The sequence below is a fragment of the Brettanomyces bruxellensis genome, chromosome 5 (genome assembly GCF_011074885.1).
Source record: "Brettanomyces bruxellensis chromosome 5, complete sequence".
NCBI classification, from domain to species: domain Eukaryota; kingdom Fungi; phylum Ascomycota; class Pichiomycetes; order Pichiales; family Pichiaceae; genus Brettanomyces; species Brettanomyces bruxellensis.
In genome coordinates this window covers 923,969-943,444 of record NC_054686.1, presented here as the reverse complement: position 1 = coordinate 943,444, position 19,476 = coordinate 923,969, and the positions used below count along the sequence as shown (strand labels likewise).

Genomic DNA, 19,476 nt, shown 5'->3' with positions numbered 1-19,476 from the left:
GGAGCGTTGCAGCCAGAACTTTTTTGATTTTTGAATTTTTTTTTATTTTTAATTTTTTTTTTAATTTTCTTTGATCTTTTTTTAATTTTTTCTTCTCGCGTCTGCTGAAAATTTTTCCTCATCGTTAGTTGCGGTTGGCAGGCTGCTGGACAATATGAATGGAGGGCGACGGTTTCCTTATTGGTTCCTGGTGCGTCCAAATTGTTCTGGTAAAATTTTTCTTGTTTGTTTAACCTAGTTTTCTTCTGATTGACTTTGAATTTTTCCCCCTTCTCGCTGCAAAAGTGAAGTAAAATGGAATAAAAATGGAATAAAATAAAAAAAAAAAAAATAAAATAAAATTTTACATGGGCACATACATAGATTTGGGGAAAATAAAGGTGATCCCTTTGACTGAGATTCCAGCTTGTTAACAGTTACTTTATCCTTTCCGATTTTACACGCGTTTGCTCGTAAGACACTATTGCCGTCTGATTTTTTTACATTCAGAATAGAGAAAGTACAACCAGTTAGTGGTATTTCAACAGGTAGTTTTATAGTAGAAAGAGAAAAAAAAAAAATATGGCATACGTTCCACCACACAGATCTAGATCGGACAGAGGCGATTCCGAAGGTGGCAATTCCGAAGGTGGCAATTCCTTCGGTCACGAAGGCGGCTATCAGAGAGGAGGCTACGGAAGCCGTGGAGGCTATGGAAACAGCTATGGCAGCAACTATCGAGGTGGATATGGCAGCCGTGGCGGATATGGACGTGGCCGGGGAGGATATGGCCGTGGAAGAGGCGGATACAATAGAAGGGACAACGAATACAGCAGCAGGGGAAGTTACGGAAGGGACAAGTGCAGAGGAACATTCGTTGATGGAGCCCAGAAGCCAGGTGCAAAGGATAAGAAAGTTGAACTCGAGCTCTTTGGTGATCCGGAGAAGGAGGAAAAGAGTGCCGGGGGTATCAACTTCGACAACTACGACGATATCCCGGTCGAGGTTTCCGGAGAAGACGCCCCAGAGCCAATTGACAAGTTCACGTGCCCTCCAATTGAAGAGTTGCTCATGGAAAACATCGAGCTTTCGCGTTTCACCAAACCAACTCCAGTCCAGAAGTACTCCATTCCAATCGTTGGAGCCGGAAGAGACCTGATGGCTTGTGCCCAGACGGGTTCCGGTAAGACGGGTGGATTCTTGTTCCCAGTTCTTTCGTCGTTATTCAAGAATGGCCCCACCCCAGTCGAGAGTGATGGCAACATCTTCTCGAAGAGGAAGGTGCATCCAATGGCCCTTGTTTTGGCCCCAACCAGAGAGTTGGCCATCCAGAACTTTGAAGAAGCCAAAAAGTTTTCGTACCGGTCCTGGGTTCGTCCTTGCGTCGTTTACGGTGGCTCGGACTTCCATGCACAGGTTAGAAACATGTCTAGAGGCTGCGATTTGATTGTTGCCACTCCCGGCAGATTGAACGACATGCTCGAGAGAGGATGCGTGTCCTTAAGCCACATCAAGTTCTTGGTGTTGGACGAGGCAGACAGAATGTTGGATATGGGTTTCGAGCCCCAGATCAGGAACATTGTCGAAGGCTGCGACATGCCCGGCACCACCGAGAGACAGACGTTGATGTTCTCGGCCACCTTCCCGAGGGAGATCCAGGCGATGGCCAGAGACTTCTTGAACAACTACATCTTCCTGTCTGTGGGTAAGGTTGGATCCACATCGGAGAACATCACGCAGAGAATCATGTACGTTGAGGATGAGGACAAGAAGTCCAGCTTGCTCGATATATTGTCGTCGACCGACGACACGCTCACCACCGGGTTGACGTTGATTTTCGTCGAGACCAAGAGAATGGCCGATATATTGTCGGACTTCTTGATCACGCAGAACTTCCCTGCAACATCCATTCACGGTGACAGGACTCAGAGCGAGAGAGAGCATGCCTTGGAGCTCTTTAAGAGCGGAAGAGCCCCTATTCTTGTGGCCACCGCCGTCGCTGCAAGAGGTTTGGATATTCCAAACGTCACCCATGTCATCAACTACGATCTTCCAGGAGATATCGATGACTACGTCCACCGAATCGGTAGGACTGGTAGAGCCGGTAACACTGGTATTGCCACTGCCTTCTTCAACAGAGGCAACCGGAACGTTGCCAAGGAGTTGGTGCAGCTCTTGACTGACTCCAAGCAGGAGATCCCAGACTTCCTGAAGAACATCTCCAGAGAAGGCTCCGGCAGGGGCAGGGGCAGAAGTAGAAATGCTCCTTACAGGGATTACAGAAGAAGCAACGGTGGTGGTTACAGAGGAGGAAACAGTTACGGCGGTGACTACGGCGGATACGGTAACAACTCCGGCTTCGGTGGCAACTCGGGCAACTCTGGATACGGAGGAAGCAGATACGGAAATGGTGGAAATGGTGGATTTGGAGGCAACAAGTTTTCCTCATCCTCTTCATCTTCCAACTCCAACTCCCAGTGGTGGTGAACTACCCTCCCTTTCTGGCTGAGGATGCTGCTTTTTCCCTTTCTCTTTTTTTTTTCTTGCTTTTGCTGTTGCTCCTTGCCTTAGTTCTTTTTTGTTGTTTGCGTTCATTGTTTGAGGTGCGAAAAACGCATCTTCGTTGTTGGGAGAGCATAGGAAATAGAAATCATATTTTCAGTTGTGGAATGATCCTTAAGATGCTGATTTACTAGGATCATGGTGTTTTTTGTTTTATTTTATTTTTCTTTTTGACTGGTGTGGACAGAGATTCACCGATTGTGAGGTATTTTTATTATTTGCGTGAAGGAGGAAGGACATTACCAATGTACTAGAGCTTCTGCTTTTTTGTTTCAAGCGAGACTTCCATTACAAGCGATATGGTGCTGGTCATCATACGATTTCATTCTTTTTGTTAATGCTTTTTACTCAATTGTGTGATTAATCGTTACTGGCATTTACGTTGACGAATCAATTATTTTTTCAGAAGTGCTCAGGGAAAGTGAAGTAAAGAAACTTCCTACAGACTCTGGGATTCGATGAACATATTATCTCGTCATCATGATTCGCTTAAGAAATACTTTGTTTTATTTGTTTTCATTTTGGAAGTACATTTTAGAAGGGTGGTCCGCGGGAGAGTTTCTACTTATCAAAGTAAGATGTCTGATAGAGAAAGCTGTACTTACTGCAATGCATTAGGTATTCAAGTTGTCAATTGACCCTATACTCTTTTTTTTAGCTGCCCAGCGCAGACCCCAAGACTGATTCGCTTTTATTTCACCTTTGTTTTTTTTTTGTCTTTTGTTTAGAAAGAAGCAGGTCGCTTACTTGTACATATTCATCATCTTTTTTTCTCTCTTCCACCATGTTTGAATACTCGCTTACTATAGATTTGGTGCCATTTCATTTGTTCGAGAGGTTTGCTGTTAAAGAAACCTCATCTTACAAGGAATATCACTTACGCCAAATACACTTAGGCGAAGAGGCAATCACACTACTCTGCTGCATTATTTTCATATCATTATTGCTAAGTTTGGTGTTACTGCTGCTTGTGTCTTACATGGTGGGTATGGTACTGATACTGGTTTATCCGTATCAGTATCTGTTATTTCTGTTGCATTAATCCATCTTTTGCGTTGAAGTTATTTGCCGTCCATATTATATGGGGGGTGATATCACTTTACAATGCAGAGACTGCCTGCCATACTTTGGCAGATTCTTTTTTGTTGTTGTTTCTACTGCTGTTGCTGTTGTTATAATTCTGGGTTTCGATTTCATTTGCTTTCCTTTTTCTTTAATTGTTTATTTTAATATGCTTATTTTCTTTAATTACAGTAGGATGTGTGTAGATAAAAGTTCAAAGTTTGCAAGTGTTACTTTAATCTGCTCGATCTGATCATCGGGTTTCTTTTGCTGTCACTGCATGCATTTAGTTTTGATTTTTCCGGGCATCTTTGGCGTATGCTACGCTGTTTAACCCCATAATTCAAAGCCATTTTGGTACTAATTTAAGAAACAAGATCTAGTCAGGCAGAAAAAAAAGAGATAGCAAGAACAATACGCTCCAACGGTTCCCATGATTTTTGCGTGTAATTTTTTCACGGAATACCGAAATTATCTCACTCCATTGTGTTAATAGATCGAGGCCCAGATGTGCGGGGCTCTTCCATAATCTAGAAAGCCAGCATCAAACACACGGTGGGTGGGCTGTGGATCTACAAAAATAAATGGAACACCATTTTATCGCATGCTTCCAATTACACTTTCTTCCTGAACAAATCGACTTTGTAGAAATTAACGGTGCATTCTCTCGTGAATTGTTCAGTGAAATCGGTCCGATCTTCTATTAGGCAAGGATATAATCAGGGTGAAAAAGAAAATAATAGAAAAAGAGCAACCATAAGTATACACAGAAATATCAGCACGCATATTCCCAACTCAAGGTACATACAGGTATCATAATGCCATGGAATAACAGTAAAAACGACCCTTACAGTAATATGAGCCACCCGGATGAAGAGAGTGGTTATCCTATGGAGGATATTGGCAACCAGGACGTGACACGTGACCAGCTTAATCCCAATGTGGGTTTTCCAATCTTTACGAGCAAGAACATCAGTGATGGAGCTGAAACGAATAATGATGGAAAAACGGGCGATGGCAGATTTCTTTCGCCTGCAGCACAGGAACTTGAGAAGGACTTTGACCAAGAGTTCGACAAGGACATTACCGAACACCAGGGTCGAACAGAGAATATATTTGGAGGCAAATTTCAATCACGAGAACATCTTCCGGATTCGGAAATGATCACCAGTGATGACTCCTCGTGGGCGTTAGACTCCTCGATCGATGGAAATAATACAACAGATATCAATAATGATTTGACTCAGCAGCCCAACCCCAGATCGTCCGGAAAGGAATTTATATCAGAAGGACTTGAGCCGGCCGAGCCCGCACAGCCGCACCAGGACAAATCCGAGTCATCTGTTTTCACGAGAGTCAAATCTGCTCTATCGTTTCTCGGGCGGGAGAACGGCTCTGGTTCAGCATCCCAACACCATACGACTGGTAATGGCACCTCGAATATCGCCCATCCATTGGATGTGCTATCTCAGGCTGAAGATGCTCCCCAGGACCCATCTCTGTCTTGGAGCAGCTTATCAAGAGCTGCTGATCCATTTAACGGGGCTACAAGTGGCCATGGCATGGTGGCAAATGATGGATTTGCGGGAAACCGCAAGAGGCAAGATGATGAGGAGGCACAACTGGGCAGAAACGGAATAGGGAGTTCTGGTTTGCCTGAGAATTACCCTGAGGGAAGAAGAAGCACCCGCTTTCAGAATTCCTCCACTTCGGACTCGCTATCTCTGCAGCTGCCCAGTAGCCAGTCTTCCGCAAATGAAGATTGGATCAACATGGACAAGTTTGATGACTTGGCCAATCTTTCCGAATTCGGTATTGACATTCCAGAAGCGACGGTGAACAAAGCTGTGCCAAAGAAGCAGGGCATCACGACAAGCTTACTGCGTTTATACAACCAAAGAATGAGAAGACACTCTGCCAGCTCCAGTGACTTTGTCCCCAGTGATGATGAAGAATCCACCGGATACGCTCTGATGGGGAGAAATAAAAGAAGTGCCAAATATGGGAAGCATGTCGGGAACAAGAAAAGCCGGATGATGAAGAAGTTGGCACCAATCCGAAAGAAAAATGACGTTCGAACCTTCACCTTGGACACTGAGGATACTTTGAACTTAGGCCATGAAGGTGATCGACTGCAGCAGAATGCCGAGCCCACCATCAAGCTGCCAAGATTTGGTAAAAGGCAAAGTGCAGACAATGACACGAATAGCCTCGATATTGGTGACTTGGTTTCTGCAGCCTCGACACATCACAATAAAGTAAAGTTTCAGCGAAACAAGAAGCAGTACAGGCACAACCGCAAGAAACACTTTGGCCGTGAGGAAACGGCAAGGATCACTGTACATATAGCCGATGTCCTCCAGCGGCAAACGTTCATTCTAACGCTTTGTAAGGCATTCATGATGTACGGGGCACCAACACATCGTTTGGAGGAGTATATGTCTCTAACTGCAAGAGTTCTAGAGACAAATGGCTCGTTCGTGTACTTTCCCGGATGCATGCTTGCCTCGTTTGGCGATTTCACCATGAGAACCAGCGAGATGCATCTAGTGAGATGTGCCGAGGGTCTTGATCTAGGAAAGCTCGACGAAATACACGAGATCTATAAAAACGTAGTTCATGACAGGGAAGGTGTGCAGGAGGCTACTTCACAGTTGAAAGACATCATGGAAAAAAAGCCTCGCTTCAATGCTATCACGCGTATTCTTCTCTATGCCTTTGCCTCTGCGATGGTGGCACCGTGGGGATTTGGTGGATCTTGGATAGATCTTCCGATATGCTTTGGGATAGGTGGTGTCATCGGCTTTCTTCAATTTGTCATCTGTCCAAGATCGACGTTATACTCATCATTATTCGAGGTCATGGCCAGTATAATCTCCAGCTTTTTAGCCAGGGCAATTGGATCCATTAGAGGTGGATCGTTGTTTTGCTATTCATCTATTGTCCAGTCTGCACTTGCCTTGATTCTTCCAGGATACATCATATTATGCGGATCTTTAGAGCTACAAAGTCGAAATCTTGTGGCTGGAGCCGTTCGAATGTTTTACGCTTTTATTTATTCACTAATGCTATCGTTTGGTATTACACTTGGAGCTGCTCTTTACGGCTGGATTGACCCGAATGCAACCTCTGTGACAACGTGTACATCCAATATTAATCCATGGTGGCGTTTTCTCTTCGTGCCAGGATTCACAATTGGAATCGCACTTGTGAATCTGGCATCCTGGGGACAGTTACCGGTTATGGTCTTTGTCTCTGGGGCTGGCTATGTCGTTTCATACTTTTCGAGCAAGCACTTTAAGAATGAGACAGAACTCACTGCCACATTTGGCTGCTTCATCATCGGATTGGTCAGCAACGCGTACTCGAGATTAATGAAATCCGTCAGCAAGTATCTTACCAAAAGTGCTTTTATGACAATGTCACTTATGCTTCCAGGAATATTTGTTCAGGTGCCATCGGGCATAGCTTCACAGGGATCGGTGCTTGTGGGAATTTCTGCAGCAAACAGTATTGTGGGCTCAAATTCGACAAATTCGACATCTTCACAAAGCACCAGTACAACATACCTCGGCTCCCTTTCCTTTGGTATGGTCATGATAGAGGTCGCTTTGGGAATTAGTGTTGGTCTTTATCTTGCGACAATTGTCGTCTATCCGTTCGGTAAGAAGCGTACTGGATTATTTACTTTATAGTCATACTAATTTATCATATAATTTAAATAGAAATCATAAAGGCAGAAACATAAATCGGTAGAAGGATGGTTTAGCGACAAATAGGTACGAAGGTTCGTCCAGCAAAAATATAGTGTTTCGCCTAGTACGTCTCATAAATTAGTTGTCTGACAGCATAATCCTCATTAGCCTCTTCGATATCCTCCCAGTTCCCTATGAAATCATCCTTTCCTCTAACAATACCGGGGAGAGCTTTACCCTGCGAGAAAGTTCTCCATATTCTCTTAGCCTGAGGATCAGTGCCCATGTCTTTATATTGAAATTTAATCTTATTTGCTGCAAGAATCGTCTCCATCCTTCGGGTTCGGGATGCAACTTGCATTCCACCTGCAAATGACGTGTAGAGATAAACTGGTTCATCCTCAAACGTCATCTTTTGTTCCTTGGCCACACGAATACCTCCTTTACTACCCGTTTGGTGTGATTTGCTTTCCAAGGCCCTTTGCTCTCTTTCCACTTCGGCAATCAGCTTTTCAATATCATCATTACCGAACTCATCCTTGCTAGTCTCTTCAGTTTTCTCGGCTTTTTCCGTTTTTTCATCGTCTTTGGTTTCCTCTACTTTCTCAGTTTCCTCTACTTTTTCAGTTTTCTCTGCCTTCTCGTTTTTTTCTGCCTTCCCTGCATTCTCTGCTTCCTTTTCTGTTTTTTCTACTTTCTCGGTTTCCTCAGCTTTCTCTTCTACTTTCTCAGTTCCCTCAGTCTTCTCTTCAGTTTTCTCAGTTTCATCTTCTTTTTCAGTTTCCTCGGCCTTCTCAGCTTTCTCCTCTGTTTCTTCTATTTTTTCTTCCTTAACAGGTTCAGATGATGCAATAACAGTTGCCTCCTCAACATTGGTCTTAGCATCACTCTTAATTTCAGCGTTATCTTCAGTCTCGGCAACTTTACTTTCTCCTAAATCTTTATCGCCTGTTTCAGAATCCGTCTCTTTCTTTTCATCTTCCTGATTTTCGGTCGCCGTTTTAGTACTTTTTTCCTCTATATCTTCTTTTTCCGCGTCGTCCTTCGCTATATCATTCTTCTCTATAACATTCTTCTCTGTATCCTCCTTCTCTGTACTGGCTTCTTCCCTTGCATCTTCTGTTTTGGCATTTGAGCTATCACCACCACTCTCAACCTTATTAGTCTCTGTAATTTCTTCCTGGCTATTGTCATCCTTGATATCCTCCTTATCAACTTCACTATTAGATTTCTTTACATTCTCCGCTTTCTTGTCATCCTCTGCTATTACTTTTGATTCATCTGTCTTTGTCTCAACTACTTTCGATCCCTCAATTACCTCATCGTCGCTTTTACTCTTGGGTTCACTAGCCTTGTCTGCTTTGGATGCTTCTTTACTAGATTCAGCATCAGCAATGTCTTCAAATGTTTTATCTTTCACATTAGTATCGATTACTGAAGTTTTCTTTTCCGCATCGGCCCCTTTATCGTTCAAAGCCACATCAGTCTTTTTAGCATCATCCTTTTGCTCTGTTTCTTTATCTTCAGTACTAAGACCTGAATTATCATTAATCTGCTCGTGATTCTTTGAAGAAGAACTATCATCTGAATGGTCTTTAGCGCTTTCTTGCTCCTCATAGCCTTTCTTTGACTTTTGCTGCTCTTTTGGCTCATCTTTGCGTTCTTCCTCTTCTTTCACAGCAGAATCATCAACTACAGACTCCTTTGAGGCTTTTGTTGCTGTATCATCCTCAACATGTTCAGATCTCTCAGATTTCTTGACAGAAGATTCAGCATCCACTATTAATTCAGCACTATCTTCTCCACTAACAACAAGTTCCGCCGAGTCTCTCTTTTCTGATGTGGTTTTCTCCCCAGATTCCGACTTTGGATGATCCTCCATATCCTCTTTCAAATCAGCATTTAAAGAAGTATCCGTTTTCTCCTTAGAGGCCTGCTCACCAAGGTGATCCGAATCCGGCTCTTTTATGTTTTGCTTTTTCGTCGTATCGCTCTCACTCACATTTTCAGGCTTTATTTGTGTCACTTCTGGTACTTTCTTGGCTTCAATTCTCTCATCAGATTCCTTTTTCTGCGTATCCTCGTCTATATCTTTTTCCTGAGCCGCTTGTTTTTGGCTCATTTCTGAAGATGTGTCTGCAATGTCTGTAGTATTTTCCACATTCTTTTCAGCAGTCTTTTCAGTCTTTTCAGTCTTTTCAATCTCTTCAGTATTTTCTACATTCTTCTCCGCAATCTCTTCTGCAGTCCCTTCTACATCCTTCTCATCTATCTCATTCATCTTTCCATCTATCTCCTTCTTCTTTTCCAATGATTCAGTACTTAGTGGCAACGTGGCACCTGCTGCCAATTTGTGTTCATCTGAAGGTTTCGCAATCGAGGACACTTCACTAAGAATAGAGTCCATGGCCTCCTCCAAATCCGCAATCTGTGTCATGTTTCCGTCCCCAATTAGACCACCCGTTTCCTTCAAGTCCTCCTGATCATTCACATCCACGCCAATTGCCCTCCTATCGTTATCAGCACGGGCTCTTGACGTCGAAAGAGACCTCAAGTAGTTTAAAGACGAAGCATTTAGATTTTTCACAGTGCCTGGCTCGTGTCTGGGCTTCCGCTCGACCGGCTCGGAGTCCTCGGGCGTGTCCGTAAGAGGAAATCCTTCCTTGTAGTAATCCTTGTTGTAGATGCCACCGTGATAAGATTCGCCACTAGCCAAATGAGGCAAGGCTGGTCTTTTCAATGCAGTATCGTTTTTATGATGATCGCGCGACTGTGATCTCTCCTGCTCTCTCAATAGTCTCGATGATGAGCCATCTGACATCGCTGCTGGTGGTATATATATTGAGTCGTTCTCAATTGTGGAATCTGGAACATCCACACCAAGTTTCGTCACATTCATGTGCAACTTCTTGGCAATCTCCTTGTCCAGCTTTCTCTCCTCTTCATCCTCCTCTGCAGCTTTCTGTTCAAGTTGTGCCCGCTTTTTTCCTTGAAACTCGTCACTGCCAGTTGTCGTTTTGTCCTCTCTTTCAGGACTCGTGTAACTTCCAGCATTAACCTCCTCCACGATTTCCTTCGGTGTTGGCATTTCGTGTGGCTTGAAGTACTCAACTTTAGCAGGTGCGGCAACTCCATCATCTCCACCTGTCTTAACAGAGCGTGGCTCATGTGCAAAAGCAGTATCTGGATATGATGCAGCGGGTGCAACACGTTCTTGATCGTCCTCCCTAATTGTCTCTATATCAGATCCTCTGCGACGGGAATTTGCACTTTTCAACTCTTCTGAGTGCTTCTTCATCTTTGCCTTCATTGCTTCGGCCTCAGATGCAAGATCAGCCACTCCTTGGCTGAGAAGACGGTCTAGTTCATCTTCCTTGTCTTTCAAATTGGTCGATTGGTTTTCATCACTCATCTCTGAATCTGCTTTACCTTCTGGTGCAGCCTCCTCGTCATCTCTCACACCAGCCGGACTCTCGTTTCTCACAGTTGACCCAATTAAGGTCTTTGTGTGCTTCTTCTGAAGCCTCTCGAAATTGATCTCGGAGTCCATGTTTCAGGTAGAAGGAATATCACTTCAAAAGTTCGTTTGACCGTCTAGTTTTCAATGCTGAAACAGAGTTGGGATTAGCGCAAAAATAAGGAATGCCTGCACCCTTTCAAAAAAAATAACCTGTGAATGTATATTTGTTGTCTGCCAGGTAGATCAATATTTATAATTCCCTGGTGCAGCAGCCCGCTTTGCGATTAATTGTTAGAAGATAAAAAATGGAGACACCAAGACAGTAATTGTATCCGGATAATGCGGTGACCAAGAAAAGCGCGGAATGTGTAACTACTAAAAAGGGGAAAAAATAAAATGAAATAAGATAAAAATAATAATAAGTGAAATGAAATGGAAATTAGCCGCCAGACGAAGTGGTCAAAAACCAACCACAAGTGCGCAAAGTAAGCAATACACGGCACAAATGTAAATGACAAATACAAGTTTAAATTATGTCTAAATTATGAAAATAAAGCAAAGATCAGATTAAAAAAAAAATAAGAACAGAAAAAGACAGAAAAATGAGACAAGCAAAGTGAACAAAAAGAAGCAATGCGACACTCACTCTTATCAACAAGAGTCAGTAAGTAAAACGAACAGCACTCAGCCCGTGATCTCTCACAACCTCTTCATTCGACAAGCTTAACTATCTTCTCCTTGGCCTTTTGTATATTTTCAGGCAAGCCCTCCACAGTAATCTCCTCAGATTCAGAATCAGCCCTAGGAACTCTGATTTTGACCTTTAATTCATTTTCCAAAGCCCTCCTCGTGGAGCCACCAGGACCAATCAATAAACCACGCTTTTTCTTTGGAACTGGAACGCTTTCTACAACGACCCTCTCACGCTCGCCGATCAGCCTGTTGATCTCCTTAACTATCTTATCGACAACCTTCTTATCACCGGCACAGACAATCTCATCAGAGCTGGAATCCTTATTTGGGATCTGCATGTACTTTTTGAACTCGTACACGGACTCGTCAGAACCTCCTGCCTTCAATATGATCTGTCTCTTCGTGGAACCCCGAGGTCCAACGAGATATCCAAAGTACTGTGGGTTAACTTTGACAACAACAGAGGTCTGGTTCTCAAGATGAGCCACGAACTCCTGAATTGCCTCCTTAGCCTTCTTAATGCCTGACTTGGAGCCCCTAATCTCGAACTCTGCCTCTTCCTTTTCCCCGTTCTGGGCATGATCGCCCTTCCTACTGTTGATGGAGACCTCGGCCTCGGCAGAAATGTCCTTAATGTGCTCACCATTCTTACCAATGATTCTCGAAAGACAGGAAGCAGGAACTTTGATGGTTTCAGAGTATCCATTCTCACGCTCATACTCAAGAAGCTCTTTCATCTCCTCCTCAGCTTTAGCAACACCCCTCGAAGGGCCGCGAATGACGACTTCATCATCATGGCCCTTTTCACTCTCGTGTGGGAATCTAACTATGACCTTGTATCTATCCTGCAGCTTATGCACGTAGGCACCACCCGGTCCAATAAGACGGCTGTGGTATTTAGGCTCGATCTTCATGACAACTCTCTTCTCGTCACCCCAGGCCTTCAAAAGGCTCTCGATATTCTTGACGCATTCATCGGCGTTGGTCTTGAGTCCCGTGATACGCACAGGTGAGGTCTCGTTGGAATCAGCACTCTCATCCTTGGACTTTTCCCTTTCACCGTCTTCAAGAACATCAACCTTCACATCGAACTGCTCCCTGAGCTGGTTCAAGTGCTTGCCGTTACGGCCGATAAGCCTGGAAAGAAGCTTTCTTGGGCAATCGATCGAGACATTGTACTTACAGGCCTCCTCATAGTTCTTGACATCCTCAATGGCCTGGGCAATGTCATTAACGGCATTTTCAATACTGGACTTCATTCCATGTAGGAAAACTTCGTCTGCTGATGGCCCATCCGCATTCTGGTGAAGCTTGATCTCAACAGAGCCTGGCTCAAACTTACTGAGAAGGACAGACAGTGTCTTGCCTTCCAAGTGGGCCTGATCACTGCCATCCACAGATATTGTCTTGCTGACAACTTCCTTGGAAAGCTCCCTCAAGTTATCGAGAGACGAGTCTGCAGCATCCAGTCTCTCCTGGATCTCTTTGCCGGAGGGAAGAAATTCGTCATCGCTCTGCTGCAAAATCAGAACGAGCTTGTTGCCAAAGCCAGCAAGCTTTCCCAACGGAACGATAGACACTCCGTTCTCGATGGCCTTGCTGTCATCAAGCTTTCCAAAGATGAACAAATCGATGTCAGTCACGACACGGACCAAGTTTGGCGTGATCTTATTGACGGCATCGACGACCTCCTTCCGAACTTTCTTGAGGATATCCTTCTTCTCCTTGTGGCAGGTGAAAGTCACAATTGCGGTCTTAACATCATCCTTGGCAAGCGAGGCATAAGTTGGTGTGTGGATCAACACATCGTACTTGGTGGATAGTTGGTCAAAGTACTTTGTGTATATGAAGTATGCCGTTAAGCACTTGGCATGTGGGGCATCACCGCCGTGCGAACGTGCCAAATCCAAAGAATCAACAAAGTAGTCTGCACACAACTCCTTTGCGAAAGTGACGGCAGCAGGGATTTGCTGCTTGAGTCCAGTAAAGCGAACGAGCTCGGAGTCGGAGTCATCCGATGGAAGACCGATCAACACATTAGTGGCATCAAAGATCTTGCCAGAGTCCAAAAGTGGATGCACCCTCTTTGGAATTGTGCGCTCCTCAGTCACGATATTCTCAGTCAACGTGGCAAGAGAGTTTCTGATCTGCGTTCTGGCATCAATGACATCATCCCTCGGGCCTGAAAGAAGAACATTGCAGGACTTGGTCTCCGGATCCGGGTATGTCACATCTACAGCATCCGAGAAGCTCAATGTCTTGAATGCTGAGGGAAGGAAAGGCTTGAGATCACGATCGACATCCACCCGAATTGACAAATTCTTGGTGTTTTCGTTCACGATGCTCAAGATTCTAGCCTTGGCCTCCTCACAGCCTGCAATGTCACCTTGAATGGAAACAGAAAGCATCTTACCGAAGATCTCATCATCGTCTGCCGGCTCTTCGGCATCTGTACCGGCAATCTCACGCTCGATGTCGATCTTGGTCCTGGTATCGTTGATGATTGGCTTCAAGTGACTTCCCTGGGAGCCAATAACGGCAGATCGCACAGATGATGGAATCGTGAACTTGACAGTAACAGGCTTGGTAAGTCTCTTCAGAACCTCACGCTTGGCAGTCTGAATCGAAGATGCAGGGCCTGAGAGCAAGAACGTGCGCTTGTTCGTGGCAGTCGACAGAGTAGACTCGACACTGACATTATAGAGCTTCTTAATCCGAGAAAAGATGTTGAAAATGTCTGCCTTTGGCACATCAACCTGCTGATCGGAATCAATAATGAAAGTCGTCTGGGTATTTGACGATTTAACAGCAGGGTGGAACGATGGCACTGCCGAGGCTGCAGCCTCAGCATAGCTGCCACTTTTGGCGCTTGACTGCGAGGCAGATAAAGCATTTGCCCAGACAGATGGAGTGCTGGATTCACCCAAAGCAGCACCAAGTGTTGGGAAGGCCTTATCGTCATCCATGTTAAAGACATGCTTCTTCTTGGACTTGTTGGCCGTCTGCTTTTTAGGAGTTTCTGTAATGCTCTCGGCAGTGGTAGGAGTCAAAGATTGCAAAGCATCTGCTGAAGAACCAAGCGAATCGGCAGAAACGGACGAATCAGCGGTCGACGAGGCAATTCCAGCAAGAGATGGCAATTCCGGAGTGTCAATGGATTCGGCAGGTGCAGAATTCAAAGTGGTCTCGGATGAAACTTGGGCATCATTTGCTTCAGCAGCATGTTTCATGGCCAAAAGTTGGGCAGGAGTGGACATGGCAAACAAAATAAGTAACGGCAGAAACGGGCAACGGGAAATCGGAAACTAGGCGAAAAATCTCAACTTGCACACAACGATGGAAGTGGAGAATTGTACGTTGGAAAATGTTAAAGGAGATCAATCAAAAATGCCTAGAAGTAGACAGATATAGTAATGGGATAAGAAAGAGAACGAATAAAGAGAACAAGCTAGTTGACTAGTACTCGGTAGAAATGAACGCTTGTTTGTGTGGTGCTATTCTCAGAGAGATATCGAGTTTAAAAAGTGAACACTTTGTTCAATGGTGTACGTTGGTCAGAATTTCTTCGATTGTGAGCACTGGGTTCAATTTAAATTGAGATTTACTCGTTTTCTGGGATGAAAAAAATAGAAATCAGAATTAAATAAAATAAAACAAGGAGGTACGGGTAGTACTGTTAGGGAAGAGAAGGGGCGCGAAAATCTGGTGAATGAAGTATTTCGACTATCAGAAAAAAAAAATTAAAAAGTATGCAGAATAGAGGACACCAGGTCGCTTAAGCAGAGTCCTCTCGCTAGCTCGAAATGCTGAAAATTGAAATTTTACAGTTGAGGATATCCCGGATTGTGCACTAGGAACAATAAGCAGCTCAATGCTCGAGAAGCGTAAAAAAAGTATATTATGCATCACATTGTTATCGAGAATCTTTCGATTGAATATTGAATACGAGATACTTTTGCTATTCTGTTATACGCTGGTATTTATCAACAAATTAGCATCCATTGGAAATACAATACGTCTACGCTTGGAAAACCATGACAGATTCTCTTCAGGGATAAAACGTTCAATAAAGCCAATATATACGTACATTAGTACTATCATAATCAACGAAACTTTGAAGCCACAGGGCTTTGCCACAATCCACAGCTACTTTCAGCAGGCAAAACTTGTAGTAAGTGAGTGCCCTTTTTTTTTTTTGTCTTTTAACCTTTTTTTTGGCCTGAAATATAATAACAGCATCATCACTTTATCACATTATTAACATCTCAACTTAGTTGACCTTTGCTTTGGTGCTGGAAGTGGTTGTCTTGCTTTTGCTTTGATAAGCCTCGATCTGTTTTCCAGTGAATTGTCCAGCAAGGAAGGAGAGAATCCAGTAAGCACCGTTTCTTCCATTAAAGAAGAGACCAATGAGACCGGGAGCTGGGCAAATACCAGACATACCCCAGCCGACACCAAATATGGCATTTCCTGCAAGGAATGGGTAGGTGATCTCGTTGCTGAAGTTCAAGTCATACTTGTTCTCGAAGACTGGCTTCTTCTCAATCAATTCGGACTCGTTTGTTGGAACAGTGCTAGACCAGGTAAGGATGTTTGGCAAGATCGTGAAAATAGGGATGGCGAGGAGTGATGGGTCGAACTTGTCCTTGTTGAAAATCGACAAGAAGCCCAACACCTTTGAACTTGAAGCCATGCCGGAGATGATCAAGCCAAGACCAAACTGGAATCCTGTCGAAAGACCCGATAGGAATCTTCCAACCAGAGTCCATGTTTCATCATGCTTAGCCTTGATCTTCTTGAGGAGATATGGCAAGAGCAAATACGAATTGGCGAAGCCGGCAGCAAGAAGACTAAGAAGTGCTGTTTTGTTCTCGTTGAACACGGTGAAGTTGCTATCGTACGATGAAGCAGAGACAACTGCCTCACCAACTGCCTCAGCTGGAGCATTGTGATCCAAAATAGCTCTGGTGATGACAGCAGTGATGGTGAAAACAAAGGTTGCAACAATGGATCTCCATCTGAGTCTGCTGACACCACAGATCATGTGTCCGGATGTGCAACCATGGCCAAGCGATGATCCCAAGCCAATCAAGAATCCTGATGTGCAGTAGTTGGATGTAGAGCCTAGATCTGAAGCTTTGTTGCTGTTAGAGCTTGGGTACTCTGGAATGAAAGCAGGAAGCAACTTCTTGACGAAGGCACATGATAAAAGTGTTCCGGCAACAATTGACCCGTTGTTGACATTAGGTTTTGTAGCCGCACCATAGAGAGTGCTGGAGTAGCCAACACCTTTACCTTCGGTTGCCATGTAGGAGCCGGTGGCATATTGGATGAATATGGCACCCAATGAGGATTCGACGGGAGTAAACATCGTGTCTGGAGTTATCTTTTCAAGCTGTTGCTAGTTGAATTTGCTCTTTGTTCCGATATCTTTGGAATGATGACCGAAATATGTAAACGTGTGAATTCTGTTCGCAAAATCCGTCACCCTGTGTATATATAGGGACTCGATTGTAGAAAGCAGAAGTTTAATCCAAAGGATGAAAACTCTTGAATGGAATAGACTGTCTAGTCAGAATGTTCAGACTAAGAATTATCAATAATTGGACTGAAAGAAAAACAACTGACAAGTAAGATTACCTGTTGATTGCTATAACCTTATTAGCCTGACGGAGGTAAATACAAGAGGCAGGAAATTTATGTGGTGAGAGCAATCAAAAGATTACGGACAAAAGCGGAAATGAAAAAGGAGCTACACACAAAGAGCGAAATTGAAATAACCCCACCTACTTATATAAATTTGTGAAGCAACCGAATAAACAGAAGCTTAATCCATAAATGTGGAGTAATGAAAAAACGTGGCAACTTCTTTCCCGGTTTCTATAATGTATAATCCGATCATGTGCAATGCTGATATGGGACTTCTACTCTAAACGATAATAGTATCCTGGAATAAGCTCAACATTTTCTCCCCATTGTTCGCTAATTTTTAGTACCCGTCAGAGGTAAATAAAGTAAGACGTAATTGCGGGATTTGGAGTGATAGGCTTTTCCGAGGTGTAATTAACGGTTTTCTGTTTTTTAAGTGTGTAATTAAGTGGAATTTAAATGAATGCTTTTAATGCGGTAATAACGTCTTCTTCAATTTGGGTTTTCATGTATATACCTGTTATCGTTTACTTCCTGAATATATAACAAGTTTAACGATTCAAAGAAAAAAATGCGGCAGGATAATCCTAAGATCCGTCTCGAGTATCCTAATGCTTCGGAGTTTGAACCGGGAATCAAGCCCGAGATAGGAGTTTGGTTTGGATCTTGTTAATACCTCGGAAAAGATTTCGTTCATGTTTGTATTTCAAATGTAGATACATAATCTAAATGCTTTGAGATTCAAATTACAGGGTATCGACTTTATTTTTATTAATAAGCAATTTGTTTTGACCGAGTAAAGCAAAGCGGTTGAATTTAGTTAGTCCATGTCTGCACTGAATGTATGATGGGGTGAAAAATGCAAAAAAAAAAATAAAATAAAATAAAATAAAATAAAATTTCAGTTGTAGATGAGTAAAAGATTATGAGCATATTATTGTTATCATCAACCACACATCCTTTACAATAAACGATAACCATTCTGCTTGCCTTCGCAATACTTCAAGAAAGATTTTTTTTCAGGATGCCCAGACAAACCAAACAGACAAATACGCTTCTAGGGTTTGTTGACATACCTATTGATGGTGAAGAGAAGCCAACCATAGAAGATACATTTATTGGAGGTGAGCCGTTATGGTTTGATCCTGCTTCTCCACCTCCGAAGAAGTTACTTTTATGTAAAAATTGTGAGGCACCAATGAAATTACTTTTACAGTCTTACTGTCCTTTGGCTAATTCGATATACGATAGAATTATCTATGTGTTTACATGTACAAAAGCACAATGTCGAAGGAAGGCAGGTTCTGTCAGAGCAATCCGTGCAGTGAAAAGAGATCCAGAGGCCATGAAGAAAAATGAACTTGAAATTAAAACAGAAGAGTACGATAGGAAACAAGCAGAGGAAAAGGCAAAGCAGGAGAGGATGAAGACTAAAGAACTAGCCAAGAATATATTCACTTCTGGCAGCAAAGGTAACAGTTCCAATCCGTTTGACTCAAATCCGTTTTCTGCTCCTGAGCCAAAGAGTGCGAATCCATTTGATGCACTCGAAAAGAATGAGGACGAGGGCAGTAAATCTGAACATAAATCTGTTGAAATAAAGGCGGAAGGTTACAAGTCTTTGATACCCAGAAAAAGCACCCTTCAAAAGCCAAAGGGGGAGCTAGATATATCACTTGCATCTTTCCCGGGCTTCTTTCTCTATATTGAAGACGAGATATTGGATCCTTCGAAATCTCTAGACACACAACTTCCTCCCGGCTTTACACCAGGTCAATTATCTCAGCAGGGAAATTCAGCCTCATCGGGAAAAGACATTGGTCAGTCAAAGGAGCTTGAGGAAATTTCGAAAGCCGTTGATGATCCTACATTTAGGCATTTCACAGAAATTGTTTCATACAATCCATCGCAGGTTTTCAGATATGAGTTTGGTGGTTCGCCTCTTCTTTACAACACCAAGGATACAATTTCGAAAGTCTTCTGTGATAGTAAAGGCCGCTTATTGGATTCCTCGCATTTTAGAATTCCGAATGCAGCATATCATCCGAGTGGATCAAGAGTGCTCGAATTGCAGATCATGCCTCAAGCAATTGATGCACTAGAATCGGATGGCTCTATTGATATCCTTAAAGATGGTATGGAGTGGGGTACAATACTTGTTGGTAGTGATGCTGAGGATTACGCACCAGATTCATTCTTTGATGAAAATTACATTGCATATGTTGAGGAATGGTGTGGCGTGCAATGGGAGGAGGAGGTGAAGAATTAGGTCGGATGCTTACGTGTTTAAGTTAATAGATAATACAATAATCGAATTAATTTAGTATGCCTTGGTGGCACTTAAGATACAATCAGTCTGTTCAATGAGTACCACTG

At 43.3% G+C, this 19,476-nt stretch overlaps 6 protein-coding genes across 6 annotated transcripts; 3 read left to right on the top strand and 3 right to left on the bottom strand.

The window, feature by feature from the left end:
• Window positions 1–561: 561 nt before the first annotated feature.
• Window positions 562–2,466, top strand: DED1 (DEAD-box ATP-dependent RNA helicase; the record flags this gene model as incomplete). Its single annotated transcript, XM_041282934.1, has 1 exon — window positions 562–2,466. The coding sequence occupies one exon, from the start codon at window positions 562–564 to the stop codon at window positions 2,464–2,466; it is 1,905 nt and encodes a 634-aa protein (XP_041135710.1).
• A 1,955-nt stretch (window positions 2,467–4,421) lies between these two features.
• BRETT_004437 (uncharacterized protein) lies at window positions 4,422–7,298 on the top strand (the record flags this gene model as incomplete). Its single annotated transcript, XM_041282933.1, has 1 exon — window positions 4,422–7,298. The coding sequence occupies one exon, from the start codon at window positions 4,422–4,424 to the stop codon at window positions 7,296–7,298; it is 2,877 nt and encodes a 958-aa protein (XP_041135709.1).
• A 121-nt stretch (window positions 7,299–7,419) lies between these two features.
• BRETT_004436 (uncharacterized protein) lies at window positions 7,420–10,848 on the bottom strand (the record flags this gene model as incomplete). Its single annotated transcript, XM_041282932.1, has 1 exon — window positions 7,420–10,848. One exon carries the CDS (start codon window positions 10,846–10,848, stop codon window positions 7,420–7,422), a length of 3,429 nt encoding a protein of 1,142 aa, XP_041135708.1.
• A 620-nt stretch (window positions 10,849–11,468) lies between these two features.
• On the bottom strand, window positions 11,469–14,708 carry BRETT_004435 (uncharacterized protein; the record flags this gene model as incomplete). The annotated part of the gene is made up of 1 exon (XM_041282931.1): window positions 11,469–14,708. One exon carries the CDS (start codon window positions 14,706–14,708, stop codon window positions 11,469–11,471), a length of 3,240 nt encoding a protein of 1,079 aa, XP_041135707.1.
• A 1,013-nt stretch (window positions 14,709–15,721) lies between these two features.
• On the bottom strand, window positions 15,722–16,822 carry BRETT_004434 (uncharacterized protein; the record flags this gene model as incomplete). Its single annotated transcript, XM_041282930.1, has 1 exon — window positions 15,722–16,822. One exon carries the CDS (start codon window positions 16,820–16,822, stop codon window positions 15,722–15,724), a length of 1,101 nt encoding a protein of 366 aa, XP_041135706.1.
• A 1,302-nt stretch (window positions 16,823–18,124) lies between these two features.
• Window positions 18,125–19,369, top strand: BRETT_004433 (uncharacterized protein; the record flags this gene model as incomplete). Its single annotated transcript, XM_041282929.1, has 1 exon — window positions 18,125–19,369. The coding sequence occupies one exon, from the start codon at window positions 18,125–18,127 to the stop codon at window positions 19,367–19,369; it is 1,245 nt and encodes a 414-aa protein (XP_041135705.1).
• Between the last annotated feature and the right edge of the window lie 107 nt (window positions 19,370–19,476).